The sequence below is a fragment of the Macrobrachium nipponense genome, chromosome 1, assembly GCF_015104395.2.
Source record: "Macrobrachium nipponense isolate FS-2020 chromosome 1, ASM1510439v2, whole genome shotgun sequence".
NCBI classification, from domain to species: domain Eukaryota; kingdom Metazoa; phylum Arthropoda; class Malacostraca; order Decapoda; family Palaemonidae; genus Macrobrachium; species Macrobrachium nipponense.
The window spans coordinates 198,219,431-198,245,566 of record NC_087200.1 but is presented as its reverse complement, the minus strand read 5'-3'; the positions used below and the strand labels follow the sequence as shown (position 1 = coordinate 198,245,566).

Genomic DNA, 26,136 nt, shown 5'->3' with positions numbered 1-26,136 from the left:
TCTAGAACCCCTAGCTCTCCTGGCACCCAGCTTCTATTGTGCCAGGCCACAACCTGGCACCAACTCATGCTTTGAGTGTCCACAAGCTCCTGAGCCAATAGCTCACCTGGCACCCAGCTCGTCTGGTGCCAGATACAGTCTGGCTCCAGCTCTTGCTGCAAGCGCCCAGTAGTGCTCCCCAGCTCAGAAGTAGCCCAGGCAGTCCCCAGTTATTTTCAGCCTCAGTTTTCAGCGATCCGGTTATATAGGGCTTCTCTAGCATAGAAAATTTTTGTGCCGAAATGTGCTGATTTCCAGTTATCGCTGCTGATAATAGAGTATTGGTGCCGATACATACCTAACAGAGGTGCTATTAACTGGTTATCAGTGCCAGTAAGCACTGAAAATTGCCAATTTTCAGTTATGCAATTTTCAGTTATCGGCGATTTTCGCTTACAGGACTTGGTAAATAGCCATCTGATTTTATGCCTTGTCCAGCGCCATGAACTTGTCAATTTATAGCCAATTTTTGGTTATCGGCTCCATAAGGTGCCAATAATAGAGTTAAGGTGCCATAGCATACTTAGAGGCACCATTAACCTCATATTAGCACAAATAAAATCGCTGAGTTTGAGTAATGGACACCGGTTTCACTTATCAGCACCCCATCGAGAACGGAACCTCCACCAATAACCGGGGACTGCCTGTATTGTCAAGCAATCTATCGAAACAGAATCCCTGCTGATAACTGAGGATTGCCTATAGAGAGCTCTCTGTCCAGTTGAAGTTTTTCAGGAATTCCCTGAGCTGAATCATAACCAGAGGATCATTAATAACCTAGGTAGTTGTGGCAAGTGGAAGTGTAAGGGATCTTTGCTTCTTACCATTTTTATGAGAGCTTAAACAGTGTCAAAATTTTCCAGTATGTCGAGACCATTTTTAGTGAGTGGCATGGCATTGCAGAAGGAAACACAGGATGTTTTCCTACTGTCTCTTCACCTTTTCAGTAAGCTGTTGAGTTTGGAGAGCCAGTGGGTACGACGTACCTGGAAACCCACAACTCTCAGTGGATGGGTTTTCTTTACTTCAGTGTAGGTGTCAGTGTTGTCTGGGTGTTTTTCATTTGGTGCTGAGCTCAGGGCCATGGGAAAGCACCTATCATGCTTTGCTAGCCATTGGAACACTTCCCTCACTGCAAAGTTCCCCCTAAGTAGGTATACCACCACACCACTATGAGTTAAGATGAGCACCAACCAGAGGCAGTACGTATCCACTTGCAGTAGCTCTCTTAACTGATAAGAAATGACAAGCATTGTATGCAATGTTAGCAACTTTTCTATTTCAAATTCCTTACATGACTTAATATTTTGACGTAGAATTTATTCATGATCCAATTCTTTCAATTCAGAATCAGCTATGTAATTATTTACTGGGGAAGTCACTTATATAAAAGTGAAATTTACATAATGAAATAAAGTTTTATGTATATACTTGCCCAGTAATTGCATGATCGGACCCCTCCCTCCTCCCCTCTAATGGACATTGTGCATAAAACAGAATTTGATGGTTAGTTAAGTTATTTCTAATATTGCTGTTGGGGAATACCTACTTACACTGAGCAATCGAAACACTACCTGGGATATGTATTTGAATTAAGGCTGCCATATGTGGAAAACTGATACCTGTGTAATTACTGGGTAAGTATATATAAAAATTTTATAAAGAAGTAATTTTTGCAATTTCATTAGTCTCAGTAACTCTGGAAACACCTTCATTAGTGAGTCTCTCTCTCTCTCTCTCTCTCTCTCTCTCTCTCTCTCTCTCTCTCTCTCTCTCTCTCTCATCTCTGCTCTCATTATTATTAATAACTTTACTAATAATTCCAGGTCTTTGAAGTTTTATAGGCATTCAGTAACATATGCCATGAATGAATTTTTTTAAAATTGTCCTTCAGACCTTTGATTCACTTGAGCTAATTTTGATTATATAGGGAAAACTAACATCTTTCCAATTTCAGGTTGCTGTGGAACTGGACTTTGCAAAAGACATGTATGAGCTCCATCGTAAGGTTAACCCTAATGAGGTGATTGTAGGTTGGTGGGCAACTGGCCATGAGATCACTGATCATTCTCTGCTCATTCATGACTATTACTCACGTGTCACTAACAATCCCATACATCTCACTGTGGATACAACACTTCATGGAGGGAGAATGAATATCAAGGTAAGATCAAGAATTCTAGGCCTGTTTTTTTTATGTTTAGCAATTTTTTTTGTATATTTTTGTATATACAGGCAATCCCCAGCTTATGACGGGGTTTCCGTTCTTGAGACGCATCGTAAGCCAAAAATCGTAGTAAGCTGGAAAATCATGAAAAATCCTTTGAAAACCATACTTTTAATGCTTTGAGTGCATTAAAAACTATGTAAACTGCATTATTATTACATTTTTCATAAAAAAAACTTAAAATATTGATTATTTTGCATTTTTGGAGTCATAGTTCTTCCGCCAGATTGGCGTTTGTAACCCTGGAACATGCGTTGTAAACCTGGAAATAATTTCTGATGAATATAATTGAAAAGCATTGTAACCTCCAAACGTCGTAAGCCAAACCTGTTGTAAGCCGTGGACTACCTGTATATGTAAATAAAAAAAAAAGCCCTTGTAAAAATGGCAAAAAGTATACGTAAACTTTTTTTTTTTTTTTTACAAATGGCGGGCAATCAAAGACAGATGTTTGTAGTTCTTTGTTCTTACAGAAATAAAAGCCATAGCCTTTTATATAGGAGCATCCTTAGTGCAAGCTGGAGCAGTTGTTGAACTTGGTAACTAGGTTGTTAACTTGTTATTATAGGGAGATGAGTTTTGGAATACCCCTCACTTACCTTACATCACTAGTCCCTTTTTTTTTCTTGTTAACGTGCAGAGTGGATGTCTTGCTAGGCTCTCTCTTCTTGCTGTCATTGAATGTTGCTGATTAGTTGGGTTAATTTCCTTCACTTTATTTATTTATTTTTTTCTCTAATATTTTTTCCTTAATAAAGGATGTTGGCATTCTTGTGGGCATATCTTGTCTCCCTTGACAGTTGACTCACAGGTACTTTTCCTTTTGTAGGGGGAAGGCATGCACTTGTGCTTCCCCTGCAAGGCAACTGTTAAACTGAGCTCTGCAGCGAGTGCAGTTTGGAGTTCTCTCATTTCCTATTTTGCTATCTACTGGGAGTGCTTTCTCCCCTAGGGTATAGTACTTGAGTGGTGAAGGGGCTCTGCCACCTACTCTTTGTTGAGACAACACTGCTGTTGGGCCTGATTTCTTTAGTTCAGACGAGCATTCATACAATTGTTCAGTGTATGGGGCCCTTTACAGTCTCCTTGTGAAAGGTGAGAGCATCTTGAATTACTCTGAAACTTTGTGAACCTTTCCACATTAGCATCCTGTTCCTTGATCATTGCCAGTCCTTGCTCAAGGTGGGCCAAAGCTTGTGATGAGCTTGGCATTTAATGCCCTGGGCTTCGGGATGGTGCCTCTTCCTCCTCATCAATCATCTACTTTTCCAACTCAATGAGATCCTCTGCTGACAATTCTTCTCTATTGGATTCCAGCAGTTCGTTCACATCCTCAGCTTCCACCTCCAATTTGAGCTTCTTGCTATACTAAACAATCTCCCTTCTCACAGCATCAAGACACTTCCCTCTCAAAGCCTGTTAAGTCCATTACAAAATCTGGACACAGGTTCTTCCAGGCCCCATTTAAATTGGATTTCTCGACCTCGTTCCAAGCAGCCTCAGTGTTCTTGAGAATATCTAATAATATCCTGTAGCCCTTTCAGACTTGCTTGGCATCCAACTTGGCACTGCTATTTTCAGTGACCTTGAGGACATGGCAAAATGTCCTCCTGGTGTAGTAAGCCTTGAAGTTAGCAATGACTCCTTGGTCCATCAGTTGTAGAAGTGATGTAGTGTTTTGTGGAAGGTAGACTATCTCCACTTCAAGATAAATCTCACCCAAATTATTCGAGTGACCAGGGACATTGTCCAACACCATGCAGGACCTTAAATTCTTCTCCTCCTTGGATATGTAGGTACAACTAGGCATACATTTCCAAAATTAGCCAGTCTCATCTACATTAAAAACCTGGTCAGCAGTATACCCTCCTTCCTTGATGATTTCAGCAAGACAACTAGGAAATATTTCTGCTGCTACATCATCTGCACTAGCAGCCTCACGGCACCCTGCATGTGGGGTTGTGCAATTTGCCACAAACCTTGAAACTATCAAACCAGCCTCTGCTGGGTACAAATGGTTCAGTTTCACTGCCTTCCGTTTTCTTCTGCACAACTGCCTCATACAACTGCCTAGCCTTATCCTGAATCAAACCAAGGCTCAATGAAACATTTCGTTGGTTTTGGTCTTTGAGCCATACCAACAATAACTGTCCATCTCCACAAGATTGGGGTTATATTGCTTACGTATTTTAGTACATGCAGTCCCGGTTATCGGCGGACTCGGTTAATGGCAATCCGGTTTTGTGGCGCTTCTCAGGCACTGTAAAATTGGTGATTTATGGTGCCATAATGAGCCAAGTTTCTGTTATCAGCACCTTATAAAAGAGTTATGGCACCATAACATACCTAACAGAGGTGCCATTAACCAAAACTTGGTACCATAGGTGCCATAAATTGCTGAGTTTCGGTTAATCACGGTTTTTGCTTATCAGCACCCTGCCGATAACCAAGAACTGTCTCTATACTACATAATCAGTGGGCAATACGTATCCAGATACTGGGGTATAAGCGAACTACCCAGTGTGCTGGCCAGCAATGTTTACTGTACAAAATCCATGAGTTATCCCAATAACATCCAAATAAGAGACCATCCAGCAGGTACACCAATGTAATACCATCCAACATATCCAGCAAATCGAGGGCCGATCCTCTCTTGCAGTCATATCCAAAGCTTTTCCCTCTAGGATCAGAGTTACACCATTCGACCTCACCTTTCGTAATGGGAGAAACAAATGTAAATGCAACGGTCCTTCAACCATTCAATTACCATTCAAACAACTCATTTGCATTCTTCAATACAATAAATTTACATTACAATCATTAACAGAAACATAAATTGCTGAGTTTCAGTTAATCACGGTTTTTGCTTATCAGCACCCTGCCGATAACCAAGAACTGCCTCTATACTACATAATCAGTGGGCAATACGTATCCAGATACTGGGGTATAAGCGAACTACCCAGTGTGCTGGCCAGCAATGCTTACTGTACAAAATCCATGAGTTATCCCAATAACATCCAAATAAGAGACCATCCAGCAGGTACACCAATGTAATACCATCCAACATATCCAGCAAATCGAGGACCGATCCTCTCTTGCAGTCATATCCAAAGCTTTTCCCTCTAGGATCAGAGTTACACCATTCGACCTCACCTTTCGTAATGGGAGAAACAAATGTAAATGCAACGGTCCTTCAACCATTCAATTACCATTCAAACAACTCATTTGCATTCTTCAATACAATAAATTTACATTACAATCATTAACAGAAACAAATTGTATCCAATATTCTAATGGCTTTCAGTAAATATTTACAATTAACTTTAGTACAATTATCAAAGTATACTAATCAGCAAAAGGGTGAATGAGAGTGAGGACAAAAATTATATAGGCTTAAGTCACTAAGAATTACATATATATAAGAAAACAAAAAACTAAAATGATCCACTTCTATGAATGTCAGATTTATACACATTTCCATAATAGAGATAGTGATAAAAAACTGCTTTGGAGTTGCTTTTACGTAGTAGCACTATAGGTACCTGCTCTCCTGTAGCCTCTGTTAGTTAAATTTTACTGGACATAGGCAGCTCCACAGAACAGACGACCAGTTAGGAATCCTATTACTTCAATGGGATATCCACAACTCACTGCATTCAACTGGTAAGTGTAATATGAAGCTTGCATTGTTGAGTCATGTCTACCATCTTTTTTAAGCTTGCATTGAGTCATGCCTACCTTTTTTGGTGTGTTTGTGGTGCTGAACCAAGCATGTGCAGATAGTAATCACACAGCAGTTTTCTGTTATATGGCACCCATAAGAGGTGTTACAGTTCATTCAAGTCTTGGTGTATGTGTGTGCTGGTGAAAGTGAACCTGTTCGCAGGAATGAGCTCAGTTTTGATTTGTTATGCAGAAGTTTATGGATTATTAACTGTAATTTTGAGAGATTACAAGTTAACATGAAATAATTATAGTGAGAACATCTACTGGCTGGTGGACCATGATTTCAAGTGGTTAGAACTAGTACTGTAAATCATTCTTTGGGGGGTTGAGGTGCAAGGGCTGTCAGCACCATTAGGTCTGATTGTTCATGTCCACGGTCCAAGAGAGCTGACCAGGCCAAATAAGTTATTCAGATTCTCTTTAGAGAAAGAGTCCAGCTCCTGGTTTAAGGAATATATGTAATCCTGGAGGTTTTTCTCATTTCAGAACCTTGTCAGTAAAGTTGGAGCAGAGATTATTTGTGGGTTTAGTAATCTCAGAAAGAAGTACCCACTTCTCTTTTGTTAAATCCTATTGTCAGCAGACCTTGCACAAGGTTTCATTCAGGAGATGAGGCAGATTTTTCAACTACTGTGACTGCAGCTTGCTTGTGTTGCTTTAGATCAGATTAACATCCTGATCAGCAGAGTAGTGAGTTCCCTTCTATCCAGCAATCAAGCAAAATACTTCCTACTACCATGGCAGATACCCTAACAGCATTGGCCACGACTCCGTACTTCTCCTCCTCATTGTAGTTGAGCACTGCCTTGTCCTTCTCATTATCTTCTGCTTTCTCTCATCAGTCCTGCAGGACTGTGAATGAATAGGTTTCCCAGGCTTTGGGAGCATGATGTTAGGCCACCAGTGGGTGACCTGCACACTAAATAAGGCTGGCATGACTAGGTACTTTCTCTGGGCTGAACAAACATCCAACTCTGACTGAGTTGAAGTTTACAAGAGTTACTTCTCATATGTTAAATTTCATGACTTGGATTGTGACATACCTGGGTAGTTTTCAACTTCTAGTAAGTTGACAGAAACAACCTCTCTCCTACATAAATGATAATGGTTTGTATTTTTGTAGGGACAACCAAGAGAACATTATGCAAGTAATTTGTATTTTCCAGGGTATACAAACCTTTTGTCTTATTACCCACCTAAGCCACCCCACTTTCTCCTTGATGCTGAGGGGAGAAGTCTTTTGTGATTGTATTGAGTGGTGGGTGCTCCCAGCTCATCAACTTCACCATAGTTGACTGGCTAGCTACTAAGTTTCAGAATCAATTCCAGCTTGCACTGAGGAATATTTATACAAAAAAGGCTCTGGTGTTTATACTTAAGTACATTAAAAATTAAAAATTACTGTATTTCAACAAAATATTTTAGAAAGTTCAATTTCATAATAATTTGTACTAGATTATAATGTGGATCCAATTGCATTTGAGGAAAATCATAATTTCAGATCTCCCTTCTTAGTTGTGTAAAGTTATTACAGGGTTAAGTTTTGTAAAATGTTATGTTTTATTTTACTGCTTGAACCACAAACCATAGTTCCTTATACTACGTTCATATAAATTTTAATTAATATGCCATAGTTTGAATTGTTGCATTTTGAAAGGCCCTCATAATAACTGTTAAGGATTAGCTCCTAACTTTAGGTACATATTTTATTTTGAGCTCTCTTTGCATGCAGTGGAATCCTTGCACAGACTTGCTACATGGTTTTTTAGAAATAAAGGATACACTAGCCATATGATTATTTTCTTGCAGGGTTATGTTAGTGCTAGCATGGGAGTGCCAGGACGTACCCCAGGAACCATGTTTGCTCCTATTCCTGTTGAAGTAATATCTTATTCACCTGAGATTGTTGGCAGTAAGTGGTGACATTATTATTGATTACTGGTAATTAATGTATAGTAGAGTTGAGCTGTGGTAGAGGTGAACAGCTTTTAATTTATGATGCTTCACTTGTTAAGACCTGGAATATTATACAGGAATACAGTGGGAACAAGATTGAATGTTTACTTCTTTCTAAGGAAATGTTGAATACGTATTATGAAGCAGGCAAAATAGGTCTTCTTTATGCCATAATTGTCAATCAGCCAGTTCTATTCATCTTTGGGTACATGTATATAGATTAGGTTACTCCACTAGCTACCATGGAACCAGGTCAATTCTTGGGATGATGGGGTTCTGTACTCTCCAATACCTACTTCACCCCTTTCAAAGTCTGATTCTCGTTTAACGCATTCGTCTAAAGAACGGTTTGGTAAAAGTTGGTCTTCATTCCATATACACAATCTGCTGTTATCAGCACCTAGTTTGAGGTGATAGTATGCATGGAATTATAATATAGGTATAGACAGTTTTATTGAGATGATAATGTGTCTGTAGAGAGTTTTACATACAGTGTTCCCCCATATTCGTGGGAGATGGGTACCTGACCCCCTGTGAATAGTTGAAACCCCTATAGAAACGCCTTAAAACTGCCCATTTTATTAGATAAAACTCAAGAAATAACCCACTAAAAATATTTATACCTGTTTTTTTATAGTTTTATCACAAAAAGTGCATTTAATGATGGAATTGATACAAAAAAAAAAAAAAAAAAAAAAGTTTGCTGATATTTCTCATAGAAAAATACTGTGAATAGGCGAATTTTCCGCTAATAATAGAAAAAAATCTGTGACCACATAAGTCCGCGAATCCAGAGTCCACAAATACGGCGAGTTCATTGTATTCCGATTATGTCAACTCAATAGATGATTTAACCGACCTCTCATGTTTTGGTCATTCTAAATTCATGTCTGCTAGCCTATTCCTCCTTTCCTCATCGAAATGCTTGTGTTCTTTCTTTGCCTCCTTTTTCTTCGGCTATCAGCAAATCTCTTACTACTGATTCGATTAATGTTTGTCTTTCAAGTCTACAATGTTAATAGTATCTAAGGTTCTTTCCCAGCTAGGTATTATTCTAGCTTCAGAGCTTTCTAACGACGTGTCATATAGGAATGCTTTCAAGTAGTACTATGTTCACTCGCTTTCAGACGAGGTGGGAGAGTCATCGTAACTCCTCTCCCACAACTCCCAATCTTTCCTATTTTCTTTTGCGTCTTATTTTCTTTCCCTCAGTTGACTAGGTGGATGAAGCCGAGCCTGTGAGTCAGTTAAGACTGTATCCCTTTCATTGAGTTGTGGATGCGATACATTACTTGGCTGCTGTCGCCTTCTATCAACAAGTGTCACTTCCTGTCGCTAAGTGTTGCGAAGAAGACCAATCTTTTAGGCTCTTTTGTTTACTTCTTGTTGGCAGCTGTCTCCTCCTGTTGCCCTCTGGCAGAAGGAGAGTTTGAATTGGAGAAACTCCTTCGATCTGGTTGGCGTTTATTGCAACGTTACGCTTCGCTGTATCCTCATTTAGTTGAGAAAAGAGGCCGCAAAGAGAATATGTCTCTCTTGTCTTAGTGCATTTCAGTGCCTTTAAATACTTAGAGAAGAGAACCTAAACTTTTTCCTTTTATTAGAACGTGTTTCATAAAGCTCCCTTTAGCTCTGCCATAGCTTATATTCTTGTTTTTTATGAAGTTGCGGAGAGCTGAAGACCACCTCTTGCGATACAAGAGCTTATTGGCGCTTTAACCATCTTTAGTAGGAGGTTTAGTTTCTTTCTCTTTCCTGTGGGGAGTCGAACTTGAGACTGACAGGTGCTTTGGGCATGCTGTTTAACTCAATACGTTGTCTCATCTCTGCATCTGCTTAGGGAAATGGAGGCGCCAACCTAGTGAGTTTATGAAGCCAAGTTGAAGGTTTTGTCGCCAGCAGGAGTTTAGTGAAGAAAAGAGTTAATCATTTATAATGCTGCAGTGTAATGTCCTCATTCTTATAATAACTCATTCTGGAAGAAGTGAGGACACCTTTGTTTCCTGTCTGCCTATGCAGCTCAGGTAAAAGCAATAAGGGACTATGTATTGGTACAGTCTTGTTTTATACATTTTGGGGATAAGTGCAGACCTCAGGTTCTAGTAGATTGACAGTTGCAACCTCCTGGCATGCTTGGAGAGACTTGGACCAGTACCTAACTTGGTGAAGACGGTGAAGGGGTCGTGATTCTTTTTTGGTTATCCACCACTGGTTTAGTCTCCTACTTATACCTGTTCCTTTATCTTCTTCAGCAGGTCTCTAGATTTTTAGTAGGAAGTTGTGTATAGAGAAAATGAATGAACCAGGTGGTAATTCAATGAGATTTTACCTCTGTCTTTCCTAACTCCATAAGCAATTGGTGATAGGCAGTCATTCTTGGACATTTTGAGACTGAATTACAGGAAGTGTCTGTCTTCATACTTTTTGGTTTTCCATCATGGTTTTAGTGCCTTTCCAAAGAATGGTCAGACTTGTGGTAGACATGCAGAAATGTATTCCTCTTACCAGTACATCCTGAGTCATGCAAGTTCCTTCAAGAAGTATTTACAAGAAGGTATTGCTGCTCTTTGTTCCTTGTTTGGGTTAGTGTACAGCACCTCTGTAAATACTGTCCTGAACAGTGTATAAAGGGTTTCAAAGTCTTAGGATGACCCTAGTAGCTCCTTGTGGAACCAAGTTGAGTGGCTGATAAAGATTCCACCCTTGCACAACCTTCTCTGCTAGTCTCGTGTGGAGAGATACCATCAATCATGTCTGTATACCAATTGTCTGTAACCACATGCCTTTCTTTATCAAGTAAATCCATCTTAGGATAAATAATAATTTTTTCTGGTAAAGAGAGATATACTTACATCAATGAAGGAATGTAGCTTTTTCATGATAAATTTGAAATTTTCATGAATACCATTGCATTTGGCTATCAGAAAGGTACAGTCTTTCACACCAAATCTTGCACAATTAGTTTTGATAAATTGTTCAACTCTGAGACATCCTTTCCACAGTATGAGAATCTCAACAAGAGGTGTATGTTTATGAGGTATCATCAGTGCTTGGCATCTCTAAAAGTAAATCAAGAAAAGACTTGATTCCTGTAGAGGGCTGATTATTTATTACACGATCAGCAGGAGAAAATCTCAAAATCTTCAAAATAGTGTAATATCTACGTCTACTTTTAATTTTGTCTAAAGCTTGCAATGTTGTGCTGTAGGGTACTTAAACTGATTGAATTTTTTCATTCTACTGAAATCTCAGGAAGACGACAATTTTCTTTAGCTTTCTTTACTGGAACAATTTTTCATTTCATGGAATATAATCCATGGATCATGATTCTCATCAATTTTGTACTACAAATGATTAAGAATTCAATGTCTATTCTATAAAGTAATAAACAAATAGAATATTATTTAAATATTTAATGAAATTTTGCTTATTTTTACAATGAAATCATTCATATAAGTATTAAATAGGCATGGGAGTGTACAGTTTGTTTAGGTACTATTCACAAATTGTTCAGTAAATTGTTAACAGCTGTCTTTAGATGTTTTTGTACCATTACATATGTCTTTAACTGGTTACTTATCCAAGTACCTTATTTGGTATTGAAAATTATATTGTATTTCTTATTTTTTCTAGCTAATGTAACACAGAAGAGTAAATACAACAGACAGCGTTTGGTTGAACCCACAACGGATCTTAATCAGATTTCTGAAGCAACTCAAAGCATGGAGGCTACCCTTGATATCCTTATTTGTAAGTACTAATTGGTATAGAAAATAGGAGTATGACTAAATGAATAAGATAATAAGAAATAGAAAGAATTTCATTGAGATTATTGGTAAAGTACAGTAGGATGTATAAAGCCCTTAACCCACAAACTGATCCTAAGTACAGTTTTGTATATGTATATTCATGGTAGTGTAGGCAGCTTTACCCCTGACAGTTATCGCAACTGTATGCCATGATTTACTTATATTCCTTTGCTTAAATGATTTACAATAGTGCTTTTATTAGTTACAATTTTTTGAGTCCTAGCATCATCTGTTCTGTTTAATTTTTTGCTTTAATGAAGTATTATTTGTGATGAATCTTACCTACTGTTAAAGTTAACTATATCTCCGCGCTGATTACCTGTTCATCACCAGGTGTGTTTCAAATGTTTTAGATCTTGTCAGAATTCTCCTTGCCGCCATTGCAGTTAGGTGATTTTTGGTACTATTCTATGAAGTTTGGCTGTTTTACACCTGTTTATGGTATTGTAATTTAATTTTCTTAGGATATCTTCCACCGGAAGCAAAACCAGTAACTTCAGGCTATGAAGGAATGATTTTGGTGGAAGCAGGATGTTAGAATTCAAAGTAGATCAACATTCAGCTTGTACCTGCTGCAGGGGACCGAGTGTGATCTTGGAACTAGATGTGAGGAATGTAGGGAATTGTTCTAAGAACATTATGCTTGAATATATCAGATACAGTGTTCCCCCCATATTCGTGGGGGATATGTACCAGACACCCCCGTGAATTTGGTAGTGGCTTATTTTTCCTTCCACCAACAAGTAAGTCTCCCAATCAATACAAACATGAGGCCTTTATATTTATAGCCCACCTTGGCCACCCCTCACTCATTTTTCCTTGGTACAAGATCACTAGAACATCACGAGATGCTGGGAGGCAAGAGTGCGGAAGTTACTCCAACTCTCTGCCCCAATTTTTTTAGTGTTCCTCCGCCATGCCTTGGTCATATGACAGAATTTTTTCATTACCATTTTCCAGCTGTGCAGGAGAATCTTCCCAACATAAAGGTCTCAGGTTTGTATGTTAGGAAAAATAAAAATGGATTAAAAATGTGAATTTTTACTATAGGTTCTTTGCAGTGCCACTTTCACCCCACCAACTTTTTCTAACTGAAAATTACGTCATAGAAATAGAATTCATTGAATACTTAAAAAAAATTTCAAGTTAATGAAAGTGATACCTTATTAAAAATATGTAATTGTCAATATGTATACTGATACCTTTCAGATGACCCAAGGAAAGTTGTGACTGGATTCAAGGTCTTGAGTACAGCAGTAACGAACGATTCCACTTATGTTTTCTCCCCATAGGGGGTTAGTGCTGTCAGTGGACCACATGCGGTACACTGTAGGCATTACTTAAGGCTTTTTGCAGCGTGCCTATGGCCCCTAGCTGCAGCCACTTTCGTTCCTTATACTGTACCTCCTTTCATATTCCGTTTCCTCATCTTACTTTCCACCCTCTCCTAACAATTTATTCATAGTGCAATTGCGGTTTTCCTCCTGTTACTCCTTTCAAACCTTTTACTGTCAATTCCAGTTTCAGTGCTGAATGGCCTTAGTTGCTCTGGTATTTGGTATTCTACCTAAAACCTATAAATCAATCACTCCAATGTTTTCTTTTTGTAGACATTCTTACCTTTAGTAATACAAGTTTCTGCAGGTTCCAGTACAAGCAGTATTGGAGGATTTCATTTATAAAGAGCTCTTCAGTATCTGATCATATATGTTTTATTGTTTATTTCAGCCTATGTTGAAGATGTGCTCAGTACAAAAGTATCAGCCGATAACTATATTGGACGTGAACTTACTAGAATGGTTAATCAAGTTCCCAAGATGTCGGCACATGATTTTGAAGAGATGTTGAACACCAACATGAAGGTAAAATTTCCTTAATTTTTCATTTTAATTAAAATATAATTTTTAAGTCTTACATTTTTTCCCAGCATACAAAACACTTCCTTGAATTCTGAGGTCGGACAAATCAAATTAGTACTTCATTATAGGAAATCTGCTGTGTTCATGTTTTTGTTATGTGTGTATTTTGTATTTTTTAATGATCTTTGGAAGTACTACTTGATCTTGACATATAATTCTGAAATGTGTTCTGCATTATAGTAATTAGCAAGTTTGCTGCTATATTATATAAAATGTACTTATCATATGAAAGGGGATGGGTAAAAATATTGCTGTACTCAATTCAGAACTAAAACAAACACATTATATTAACAAAGCAATGGTCTCAAAAAAATTGATGCAGGAGGTATATCAGTAAAATTTGAGATAATTGTATGGTACTGGTATCCATCAAGCATCAGCACTTGATTCCTTCAGTGTTTATCACAGTTGGGAAATGGTATTTAGCAACACAGAGCTACAGTATGCAGGTGATGTAATATTCAGCTGACAAAACAAAATAAAATAATCTTAGAAATGTTTAGATGTTGGAAGCAGATTGAATATTGATGTATGTAAATCATCAATTCTGTAAACTGAAGTGTTTTAACGATATACAGTATTACGTAAATGTAACAGATGGCATTACATTATATGCTCTGGACTGCAAAATATGAATAAAGAAAGAGTTCTTTCAATGTTTGAAATGTATGAGTTAGTAGAAGAGGGAGAACTAGTTTTAGATATGGGCAGATCTTAGCGTAGATAATATTTTTGTTGCCTTAGATTGTAAAGCCATTACCAAGAGAACATAACAAAAAGAGTAGAAAAGAACTAGATGAATTAGAAAGTGATTTGTTGGTTACTGGTAAATATGAGCATACTGGCACCTGAACATACTGGCCTCCAAATGGTAACCAAGATTGACTTATAACTTACATGATACTTTTACCAGAGAGAAGGGATATAACCTATCCATCCTGTATTTATCATTCACTTTAAAATGACAAATTTTTAATCAATTAGTATTTTTCATAGTTATCAAACCCGAGGTCATAACAATAAGTTAAAAACAAATATTGTAAATGCAAGGAATCTGTGGCGTACGTCGAGAGTGCACATGAATCCAGTAATGCATCAGTCTTTCTTTGACTGCCTGGGAGTGAACCTTCACTTTGCTTTCCTCCCCCAAAAGATGGTTTTTTTATACCTAAGCCCGTGGTTTGTTCATATTTACACAAGCCCAGAGGACTTGTGAGTGTCAAAGTTTTTTAAGACAGCCTTCCAGGATTCCTGGGTTTACGTTCCTCTGGGACAGACGCATATTGCAGTAGATCTGCTTCTTGCCTTTTCCTCAGCCTTGCATTGGCTCTTGTGTGGAATGCTGGTCCGTCTCTCATAAGGGGATATTGCCCCTTCAGGGAGAGAAGGCCAGCTACATTTTGTTCTTTAGCATTTTACATTTGTTAAATTGAAGATATTTTTGAAACATTTGTGTTAAGAAATTAATGCTTCTTTTCCCTTTAATTTTATCTTGTTACACATTTTCTGGGAACGTGGTAATGTTGTCTTTCAGAATTTGTGTGATTAGGGATGTTCAAGACAGTAGAGGTTCTTGTTGCAGACAAGGTTTATATGCTAGAATTCAGCTTTCTATCATAGGAGTAATCCTGCACTTACTCAATACGAATGTTAGTGGCGGATGATTTCTGATTGCATTGATCCCTGTATGCTTGCAGGACCAGGTACGATTCCCGTCTCGTCTCTTACCCATCATTTTAGAGGGTAGGGGCACAAGTCATACGGCTCCCTCCCATCTCATTATTCTTACTGATAAATATGATTCTTTATGCTCTCTCAGTACACGAGATATAATTTTCCAGGGGGAGAGCATATTATGTTTCTTTACAGACCCTACAGTTGTGATCCCTGCTTCTGGCCTTGAAGTCTGGCGGCGGCGTCCACTCAGAACTCAAGAGCCCCTGGCTTCGCTTTCCTCTGCCAGAGATGCCACTTCACTAATTGCCTGTCTGGTTTCCTTTTGCAATTGATTTTCTTGGTTTTATGGCACTAAAATCGCCAATTTATGGTGCCATAATGCACCGAGTTCCAGTTATTGGCGCCATAAATTGTCAATAATAGAGTTATGGGACTGTAACACATCTGAAGGTGCCGCCATTAACCGGTTATCGGCACCATAATTCAAAGTTTGTTAATGTTGGTTTTAGCTTTTCAGCACCCTGTTAAGAAAAGAATTCTCTGTTAATGGTGGTTTTCGCTTAACAGCACCCTGCCTAGAACAGGTGAGATTAATGAAGAAATATAAACATATTGCTAGTATTCTTAGCCACAAACGAAAATAATGAGACACTGAGCGAGCGGCCTACCTCCCGGTACCAGCCAATCAGAGGCCGCCAAACAAACGTCTCGTAGGCACAAGAATCTACCTTAAATGAATCGACTATAGCTAGTCAATCCTGCCTTAACCATCTTAATCTAGCCTTAGTGGTTGAGTTCTTAACCTAGTCTAGCTAGTTTGAAACTACTTTAACCATCTTCCTAGCCTAAGTTGTTGACTTCTTAGCCTAGCTTAGTATCGAGCATAGTTAGTTCAAATCTTCTTTTCTGTCTTAGCTATGCCTAAGTGGTTGAATTCAACCTAGGCATAGCTAAGACAGAAAGGAAGGTTTCAACTAACTAAGCTATACTAAGCTAGGCTAAGAACCCGACCACTTGCAAGGCTAAGAAGTCAACTACTTAGGCTAGGAAGATGGTTAGAGTAGTTTCGAACTAGCTAGACTAGGTTGAGAACTTCACCACTTGCTAGGCTAAGGACTCGACCACTTAGGTTAGGTTAAGATGGTTAAGGCAGGATTGACTAGCTAGGTTATGCCAGGCTAAGAACTCGACCACTTAGGCTGGGACAAGTAACTAACCAGAAAGTAGGTCTGAATCCCAATAAATGCCGTATGGCTTGATTGAATAAATCCATCGACTTGTTCTGGAGGACGTCTGGCAGTCTTTTGCTAAAGACAAAAGGCATTGCACAGAAGTTCTGAATTACCATCGGGTAGGTAGTCATCTCTTCCGCCAGAAGAACAACACTCTTGAAAGATGGAATAAGGTCTTGAACTGGCTGTTGACATAGAAGAAACTGGAAGGAGGACGTGTGATGAATCGTGTAGTATCTGGACGTGCAACGTATCACGTACACAGTTAATGTTAGTTGAGGGGAGAAAGGGTCCTTTCTCCCCTCATCTCCACCTGGGTACCACCCTTGTACTGTCCATCTCATATGCAGACTATATGAAGCTACAGTTTGTTGAAAAATGAAAATACAAATTACGTAAAAAATAAATAAATAATTGCAATTTAGGGAGCTTACGCCTACCAATCTTTCAATATTTTAATTATTTTTAATAAAGCTGTAATCACTGGATCCAGCAGCTTGTGACAGTAGTATTACAATGAAAAATTTTTTTTCCACAGGATCTACTTATGGTAATTTACCTGTCTCAACTTACCAAGGTGAATGTTGGACTAAATGAAAAATTAACAATGTTGGTGGCTACGCAGTAGAGGGGTTGCTGATGTACCAATAGCAAGATGAATGTATTTGCAGCACTCTGCAACATTACTGTATCCCAGGAAAGGGCAAAATATAATGTAACTTGAGAATGTTTGTATTATTTACATATCCTTGTACCGTAAAAAAAAAAATTCATACAATATATTCTACTTGTAGATAAATTTTTTGAAACTCCTTTTCTAAGAGGTCCAAAGGTTGGAATTCATACAAAATATTCAGCAGGTACAGATATATTTTTTAGGTTTAACTCTCTCAAGAGGTCCAAAGGTTGGAATTCATACAATATATTCAGCAGGTACAGATATATTTTTTAGGTTTAACTCTCTTAGAGATCCAAAGGTTGGAAATCACATAAATGAGTAACTGTTCAGTGAAAACATAAAGTTTTAGTCAAGGGTGTTTTTCAACATATTGGCAAGATAAAATGACCTCAGTATGCAAAATGCTGTTTTCGGACTTTTTCAGATACAAAATCAAATTATAAAAATAATTGTTAACTTTATTACATGGTTCTGCTTTGTTGTAATGCACAGATGGAAAGTTAGCAGAACAGTAGCAACTTGAATGTCAAAACAAATCTCAAGTATTAATAAATTTCCATTAGACAATGAAGTTATTTACAATGTGGGAGTCAATGACCAACCACTTAAAGTTTTGATCATACCTGATACTGACTAGACCGTGGTCTTGGACAGATTCAATATAATAATGCTACACTATGGCACAATTACTAACAACAAAATTAAACCTACACCAAAACTCAAGTTTCTGTTCATAAAATGGGAAAAAAAAGATTTACTGGCCTTATCAAATAGTTCAACAGCAGGAGCAATGTATAACACACAAACTTCCAGTGCAAAAGCCAAAATTGGTTTCCTTATGTACCTTCATCACAAAATGTTCAACAAACTCCTGCTGGTTGCTCTAGTTGATGACTTACCCATTTAAGTTTCACAAGCTACCATAAAATTGCCCTTTTCAAACCTCCACATACTTATGGTAGTACTGTAATGTACTACCAATACTTCTCCAGGTCCTTTTCAATGGCAGGCTGTAAATGGAAAACATGAATGATAAGCTTTATTTTATAGGAAGGTAACTACTATTCAATTGTTTTTTTAACATGTAAAGCTTACTCATTTTAGCAGAATTTTTTAGTATGTTAAGTTTAATAGCTATATATAAAAGTTAATCCCATCTGATGTTATCACAACAGTAATATGTAATGACACTAAACCCAAATATATTTTGTAAAATCCACAGGCAATTCATATATACAGTATACACAAGAAAAAAAGCTGCAATGAAAATACAGTACTATCCCACTTTCATGGTTCACTTTTCCACGCTTAATTTTGTTGCTGATTTTTGTGGAACATATTTTTCACATTTCTCCAGGAACTTCCACCAATTCACGTTTTTTTTCTATGGACTGTAAAATTTTCACATTCGCTTCTTTTTTCGTAGAGCAACACTTTTCATTCACTATTCACTGTATTTTTTCATGTTGTGTTCGTGAATAAATACTGATTTTTATGATGAAAATGATTTACAGATATTCGGTAAGCTCATTCTCAGTTGGGCCCTAGACTGACCATAACAGGTGTACAATTTTTATTCATAAATTTTAAAATTTTATTTTCCAGTCTGCTTCTACTGGAAAATCAAACTAATATGATTAGCAAATATTTTAAATAACGTACAATATGCTCTATCATCCAAAACCATTTTACAGTAATATTTCAAATATATCTTACATTATTACATTACCCTTAACCCTCACAGCCCGGTCTAAAATATGCTAATGCATACACCCATGACTGCTAAATTTAAGGATGACCAATTTAAAAGAAAAACTAAAAGAAACTCATAATGGAAAGAGAAAGATATGTATATTCTCATTGTATAGGAAAAAATTCTAAAAATATGTCTGTACCCTCCACAGGAAGTTGAATGCGAATATTTCCCACCCATTGCCGGCCTCTTTTCCTCAAGACAGTTGTAAACAATACCCTAATTTTACTAAGTTATAAGTGTTCTAATACGTATTTTATTTTCAGTTTATTTTGTCAAATTAATATTACAGCTCAGACAATATCATAAAAGATACGGAATAAACCTGGGAAAAATTCTTAGCATATTTATTGTAAAATATTTACGACGCATCCTTGGATGGGAATGTGTGACTACATTCCCCCGTAACACCTCAAACAAGACTGAAAGCCTCTCAGCTCAATTGAATTCTTAAATAGTGATCTGAAGAGTTGCCAATAGTAATACGTACATGAAACTGGGAATATTTTCCCCCACAAAATCTGTTTGAACTGTATGGCACCAAATCTTGCCCCAAAGCTGTGTGTGATCGTATATGTGAGATACCCTGGCTGTGGGGGTTACTGAGAGAGAGAGAATTGTACCCCATTATGCTCCGTCTGGTGCTTAACCTGAAATGAGCTTCATAGATACATTACTACAGAGAAGTACACTGTAAATTATTTCTTCATAAAAATCTGTATTTGGTCACGAACAAAATATGGAAAGATACAGTAGGTAATTAAACAGTGCAGCTCAACAAAAAAAGTAAATTACAGGCATTCCCCCAATTATCAACGAACCAGTCTTATGGCGCTTGTCTAGCAGGGAAAATTGCCAAAATCTGCCGATTTCCGGTTATTGGTGTTAGTAATAAGGAAGTCCAAGGTTATCATTAGAGTTTCCGTTCTGACAGCTTGGTGATAAAACGAAAATCGCTGATAACTGAAAATAAGCAATTTTCAGCGCTTATTGGTGTCCATAACTGGTAAATGGTGCCTCTGTTAGGTGTACATCAGCGCTAGTAACTGGAAATTGGAGGCGCTAGACAAGCGTCATAAAACCAGATTGCTAACAACCAAGACCACTGATAACTGGGAACTAAACAAAAAATCACTTCTCAGCGATTTTTGCTTGTCATAAAGCCATCAGAATGGAACCCCTGCCAATACCCGAGGACTGCCTGTAGTGAATTTTCATAGTTTTTACTGATATAAAAGTAAAATGTGATGACTTCAATATATACTATGAGAAAATGGCTATGCTTACGAATTTTTTTCATGTTGTGTTCATGAATAAATACTGATTTTTATGATGAAAATGATTTACAGATATTCGGTAAGCTCATTCTCAGTTGGGCCCTTGACTGAGCATAACAGGTGTACAATTTTTATTCACAAATTTTAAATTTTATTTTCTAGTCTGCTTCTACTGGAAAATCAAACTAAAATAATTAGCAAATATTTTAAATAACGTTCAATATGCTCCATCATCCAAAACCATTTTACAGTAATATTTCAAATATATCTTACATTACCCTTAACCCTCACAGCCCGGGCTAAAATATGCTAATGCATACACCCATGATGGCGGCTACTTCATTAAGTGTCAAACTTTCTGTAAGATTGCTTTTTTAATTAATATTAAACATTTTATCATTATTTTGGTGTGTTTACATTAATACTAATATTTTTGAATTAGTAACTCATTGTGATAAAGCATTTCAGGCGGCATATATACATTGGAGTAACAGTTGTAGAAGGTTAATAATCTAAGATGACTTTTGGGTGTTTTGGAATTATGGTTTGGGAGATATTTTTGTTTGAATTGATATTAAATTCTTTTTGAATGATAATTTAAGGTATATCTTTCTTTGAACTACTAAAGTATGCAGTTATAAGCATTTTTACAGGGGATTTTGCCTTTTTGTGGTGGGCTCTGGAACCTAACCCCACAAAAATAGTTGGGAAGCATTGTATAACAATGTGTAAAAGATAAATATATGGAATTTTATTATTTTTCAAGATTTCTTAGCATATATACGTAATCAGTTTTCATGACTAAAAGGTGGAGAAAGTTGGGTAAATAGGATTTTACCCATTCACTTTGCATGCAGTCTTCTTCTTTCATGAATAATTAAGACCATTACCATCTTTGTTATTAAGTAATTTCAAGCAAATTTCTAATAAAAACTGGCAATATACTTACAATAGGGTTGGTCTGTGGAGAGTAACGAGCAACAGGAACACCTTCCTTGTTTACAATAAATTTTGTGAAATTCCATTTGATAAAGTTACCCAGAGTTCCACCTTGTTTAGACTTCAAAAATTCAAATATTGGGTGAGTCCCTTCTCCATTTACTTTGACTTTAGAAAACATATCAAATTTGACTCCAAATCCTTCTGCAAATGCTTTGATTTCTGCCTCAGTGCCTGGTTCCTGAAAAAAAAAAAAAAAAAAGTTTTTCTACCTTTCATTCATTCCATGTTAACAGTATACCATTTTCTAATACAATAGTAAAATATCCAACCATTCATTTTCTGGATTCTTGCGTTTCATTAAGGTTTGCTGCCACTGGTACCTGGCTTGTAGTCTGTTGCAAGTTCTAAGTATCTAATTTCAAGATAAGGTTATTAGCCTGTGAATGACAATGAAACAGTGCAGACTAATCCTTGATCATTATGAGGTATGGCTGCAGCATTTTTGACCATTCAAAGAAAAACAAGTTTTAAAAAAAAAAAATTCAACCAACATGAAAAAACTTTAATCCCTGGGTAAGGCTAGAGGACTTGAATGGTATAAAATTTAGTAACGGTATTATTTAATGTAATAAAATTACAAATTTTCCTAATTTTCTAATCAGAAAAAAGGCCTTAAAATGCACTGAAGATTTTCATAAAAATTTCTTTTCAGGTTATTTGTCTCAAATAATTCCCATTTGGAATATTGGGTAATCCCACCTCAGACAAACTGTTGAAACTAGGCATGTCCAAATTCTCCAGATAGGTTACCACCACTTTCTACATTCTTTTGTACTGATTGAGATTCTCTCTTAATTACAACCAGCCCAAAGGTCATTAATACAAAGGACACTTTTGTTAAAAATGAGGAATCCACCCAACCTAATTAGGCCTAAATCAGGTTTTAATTTTCTTGCACAAAAAGTTTGCCCTAATCCTAACAGTAGGTTTTAAGCTGATTAGTGTGCCATGTTTTCAATTCACTTCCCAAAATTCTTCTACCCTTTATTCCATTATCAGGATAATTCTACCCTTTAATTCATTATCAGGAAAGTTTTTTAGGTTTGGTTACTGGGCACACTTTATGCATTTGTACAAAACCCCTGCTTTACCTCACAGAGGTGTGCCCATGGCTGAATTCGAGGAAATCCCTGTATCCTAAGAAACAGTTTCCCTGGACATCTTTAGAACATTTCAATATCCAAAGTACTAAATGCATCTTTTGAAAGTATTACCCACAACATTTTATTTTTTCAGAAGGCTTTAGTGACAATTCCTGTTAACTTCTTTTGTGGTTGCTTGTACAATGTCCTAATAAATTTTGCTTAATTATATTAATCAGCAACTAATTACTTTCATTTTCTGACATTAATATCCAAATAAAAAAAAAACAGAGTACTTTCTGCTCAAAAAAAAAAAAAAACGGTTTCAAAGCAGTTTATAAAGAAAAAAAAATAGAATGAAAACCAAAGGGAAGGCAACTGTCCATAGTGACTTTTAAAGAAAAAACAAACAAATCCAGTAAAAGGGTGATAAACGGCTAGATCCCTTCCTCCTTACAATCTTTGTTGGCCACCTTTGATAAGTGCTAAACTGGACCCCTGCTGGAAAACTGCCTGGGAGTATCCAAGTCCTGAGAAAAATTAAGACCCTTGGTCCCTCCCCAGATCCAGCATCTGAGCCAACCTCCCTCTGCAGGGGAGGAGAAACTAATCAGAGCCCCCTGGGGATCCATTCCACCAACTCAGGGATACGATTCTTGTCCCAGTTCCTAGGACTGTTACCAGACTTTGTATACTTTCCTGGAACAGGACTGGATTGGGAGCAATTGAAACTGTCCCTGTCAAGGTCAGTGGACCCAGCTGACCCCCTCCACTCAGAAACCACCTTAAAAGAGGTGGAAGGAAGGGACCAAGGTGAATAGTTCCCCTGGCACTCCTACCTAACCAAGAAAAAGACTGGAGCCTTCCTTCTTGGAGAGAAGGAAAGCCATGGGCATTTTGCCAACTCCAAGGTTGATGGCATCCTTTTAAATCTGGGAAAAGTGAATCTCGCTCATGTAAAACCGTAGGTGGGCGGGGACTATTTAACGCCCAACTTAAAGGTTGATGGCAATTCCTCAAAAATCAGGAAAAAGTGGATCTTCGCTCACATAAGCGCCCGAAGTGGTGGGGGCTATTTTCTCAAATGTGCCAAAAATCCTTCGCTAGAGGTCGAAACCATAACTACAGACAGGGAAGGCGCTAGTAACAGACCTCCTAATTGAATGTGGTCTTGGCGGGTAACCACTGTAACTTGCTAGAATCACATTCCCAAAACCCCAGACTGCTTATGTTGCAGAGAGGGAAAGGGGTGGGAAGAAACATTTGAATGTTTCTTTTGCCTTACCATTTCTCTAGCCGAGCTGTTCTGGCAGTAGGTTGGCAGAATGTACGATTTGTGAACCTTGAATAAGACTTGGTCTTGGTACCCATTAAAGGTCGGGGGGTACCATGGATAGAAGATTGCCTTACACGAAGCAAACAAGTGCAGGCGGTAGTACAGGTTTTTATCACTACTAGTTAAACCCTCCACAGATGAAGAACAGACAAGACTTCCTGCAGGGAGACACAAAACAAAACCCTCTGCCCCCTTTCCTCTTCTGCGCTTGGTAGAGGTAAGATGGTTGAAGGGCGGGGAGGAGCAAGAAGCAACTGATGAAGACAAAAGACAGAGGTGAAGCAGATTGAATGAAGGACTAAATCCTTCGCTTCTCGTGACTTCTCCAGAAGCAGGCCGAGGGTCATAGCTGTAGACAAGGATCCACAACAAGTGGCCACCGCCCAAACTCCTCAGGGCACATCACCCAAAAGGGGCGTTTGAAGAAGTAATGGTGTACTTTGGGAGTGGGGGAGATCCAGTACACAACCACTTAACCATTAGAAAATCATGGTCACGCCAATTGTCGCCTAGTCCTCAGGAAGTCACCTTTAGCAGGGAGAGAGGGACTTCAGCAAAAGTCTAACACTAGGCCTCCCCCATAATGTCCACCAGTGATAAAGCCTCAAACGAAAGGGCCAGAGTGAATGTCCTATCCCATCTAGCTGACTGCTCCATCCGAAAACAATTGAGTTGAGGGTCAGAAGAGGGGGGAAACAGCTCCCTTGTGAGTCCAAAAACAAAAAACTTAGCAGGTGGAACGGAAAGTACCAAAAAGCCCTCCCTTAGGCCGTCAATTGGCAGAGAATTCCCCGCCCCTTAAATGACAATAGGGGACAAGCCTTCTTATTCTATTAATTACTCGCAAACTACACCCACCTGTTACGACAGCCCACTCCAGGCACTCAGGAAACAAGGCTTTCTCCCTTTTCACAGAGATGTTTCCTACAATAGGTGGACAAAGCATATGAAGGTCTATTAGTACTTGCCTGACAAAGAACCATTTTACAAAGCTTGTCCTTCCCAGGACAATGCCTAATAGCAATGGTCATTCGGAGTATAAGAGAGAAAAGGTTTAATTTAAAAAATATGAAGGCTTGTTTCCAATATTTCAAAAAAGACATAAGCACCAAGATACAGTATTTCCCCCCGTATATTCGCAGGGATTGTGTACCCAGACACCCCCGTGAAGGAGTTAAAACCCACCACTAAAAAATGCTTATAAACTGCCCTAAATCTTGACAGTTCAGATACCAAATTGTAATACCCTTTAAATAACAGACTACTTTCAAATATACCTTAAAATTACTAAACGCCTATTACTTGCCATTAATCTATTTTGAGGTTATATTATCAATATCAATTTAATTTCAGTCATCCCTTAAAACATTTTACTATTAAAAATTAAAAATAATTACCTACAGCAAATAAACAGAGAGAGAGAGAGAGAAAGAGGAAGAGAGAGAGAGAGAGAGAGGAGAAGAGAGAGAGATGAGAGAGAGAGAGACGAGAGAAGAGAGAGAGACCAAATGAATGGCAACATCATTATATCTGACCATCAAAGAGGTGAAAATTTTATTGAAAATTAATTTCTTGAGAACAGAGAAAGAGAGAGAGAAAAAAATAACGCCCTAGGACGCCTACCTCCTCCTTCCTCCCCTGCCACCTAATTCGTATATCAAACTGTTCATTTACTCCCACCCCCGCCCACCTTCCTCCAAGTGGATAAAAAAAAAGGGGAAAACCCCCTTTTGGGAAAAAAAAAATTTGGGGCCCCCCCCCCCCTAAATTTTTTTTAATTTAAATCCCTTCTTAATTAAATTTGAAAAATTAGTTAAGGTTAAGGAAATCATTTTATTTACACTACAAAACAAAAACAAACAAAAATACGGTGAGAGAGAAGAAGAAGAGAGAGGAGAGAGAGAAATGTTATTGTTTTACTGTTTAATGCTCATTTAAACTTATTATTATTTGTTAAACTAGTACTGTATTTTAATTATTATTTTACCCATAAAAATGTATGTAATTGTTTCCTTAAAGAGATTACCTTTTAATTAACATACCCAACTTCCCCAGCCCAAACCAAGAAAGGGCGGAAGGTTTACCAACCTTAGGACATACTTAGTAATTCTGAGGAGAGGACAGAGAGAGAGAAGAGACCTGGATGTTCGAAAAGAACTAAAATTGCTTTTACTAATTCCAACTGTAAAGTGTTTTCTTTATTTGAAGGGACTTGCTATTTTGCATTAATATTAAATATTTGAAAATTAGTAAATCATTTATGATTGCAAAAAAGCAATACATCCTTCTGTAAGTAGAAGAGAGAGAGAGAGAATTATTAGTTATTATGTGATATCATTTAATCTTATTAAAACTTACTAATACAGTATTGATCATATAAATTTTTAAAATTAGTAAATCATTTTTTGTATCATAAAAATGT

General features: G+C 37.6%; 2 protein-coding genes across 6 annotated transcripts in view; both read left to right on the top strand.

Annotated features, from left to right (window-relative positions):
* LOC135220005 (phospholipid hydroperoxide glutathione peroxidase-like) overlaps nucleotides 1-26,136 on the top strand; it is a 99,476-nt gene that overhangs the window by 66,734 nt on the left and 6,606 nt on the right. The window lies entirely within an intron of this gene.
* LOC135220177 (eukaryotic translation initiation factor 3 subunit F-like) lies at nucleotides 904-17,312 on the top strand. Its single transcript, XM_064257465.1, has 6 exons — nucleotides 904-1,014; nucleotides 1,997-2,203; nucleotides 7,802-7,904; nucleotides 11,582-11,698; nucleotides 13,486-13,619; nucleotides 17,124-17,312. Exons 1-6 carry the CDS (start codon nucleotides 904-906, stop codon nucleotides 17,211-17,213), a joined length of 762 nt encoding a protein of 253 aa, XP_064113535.1. The 3' UTR covers nucleotides 17,214-17,312.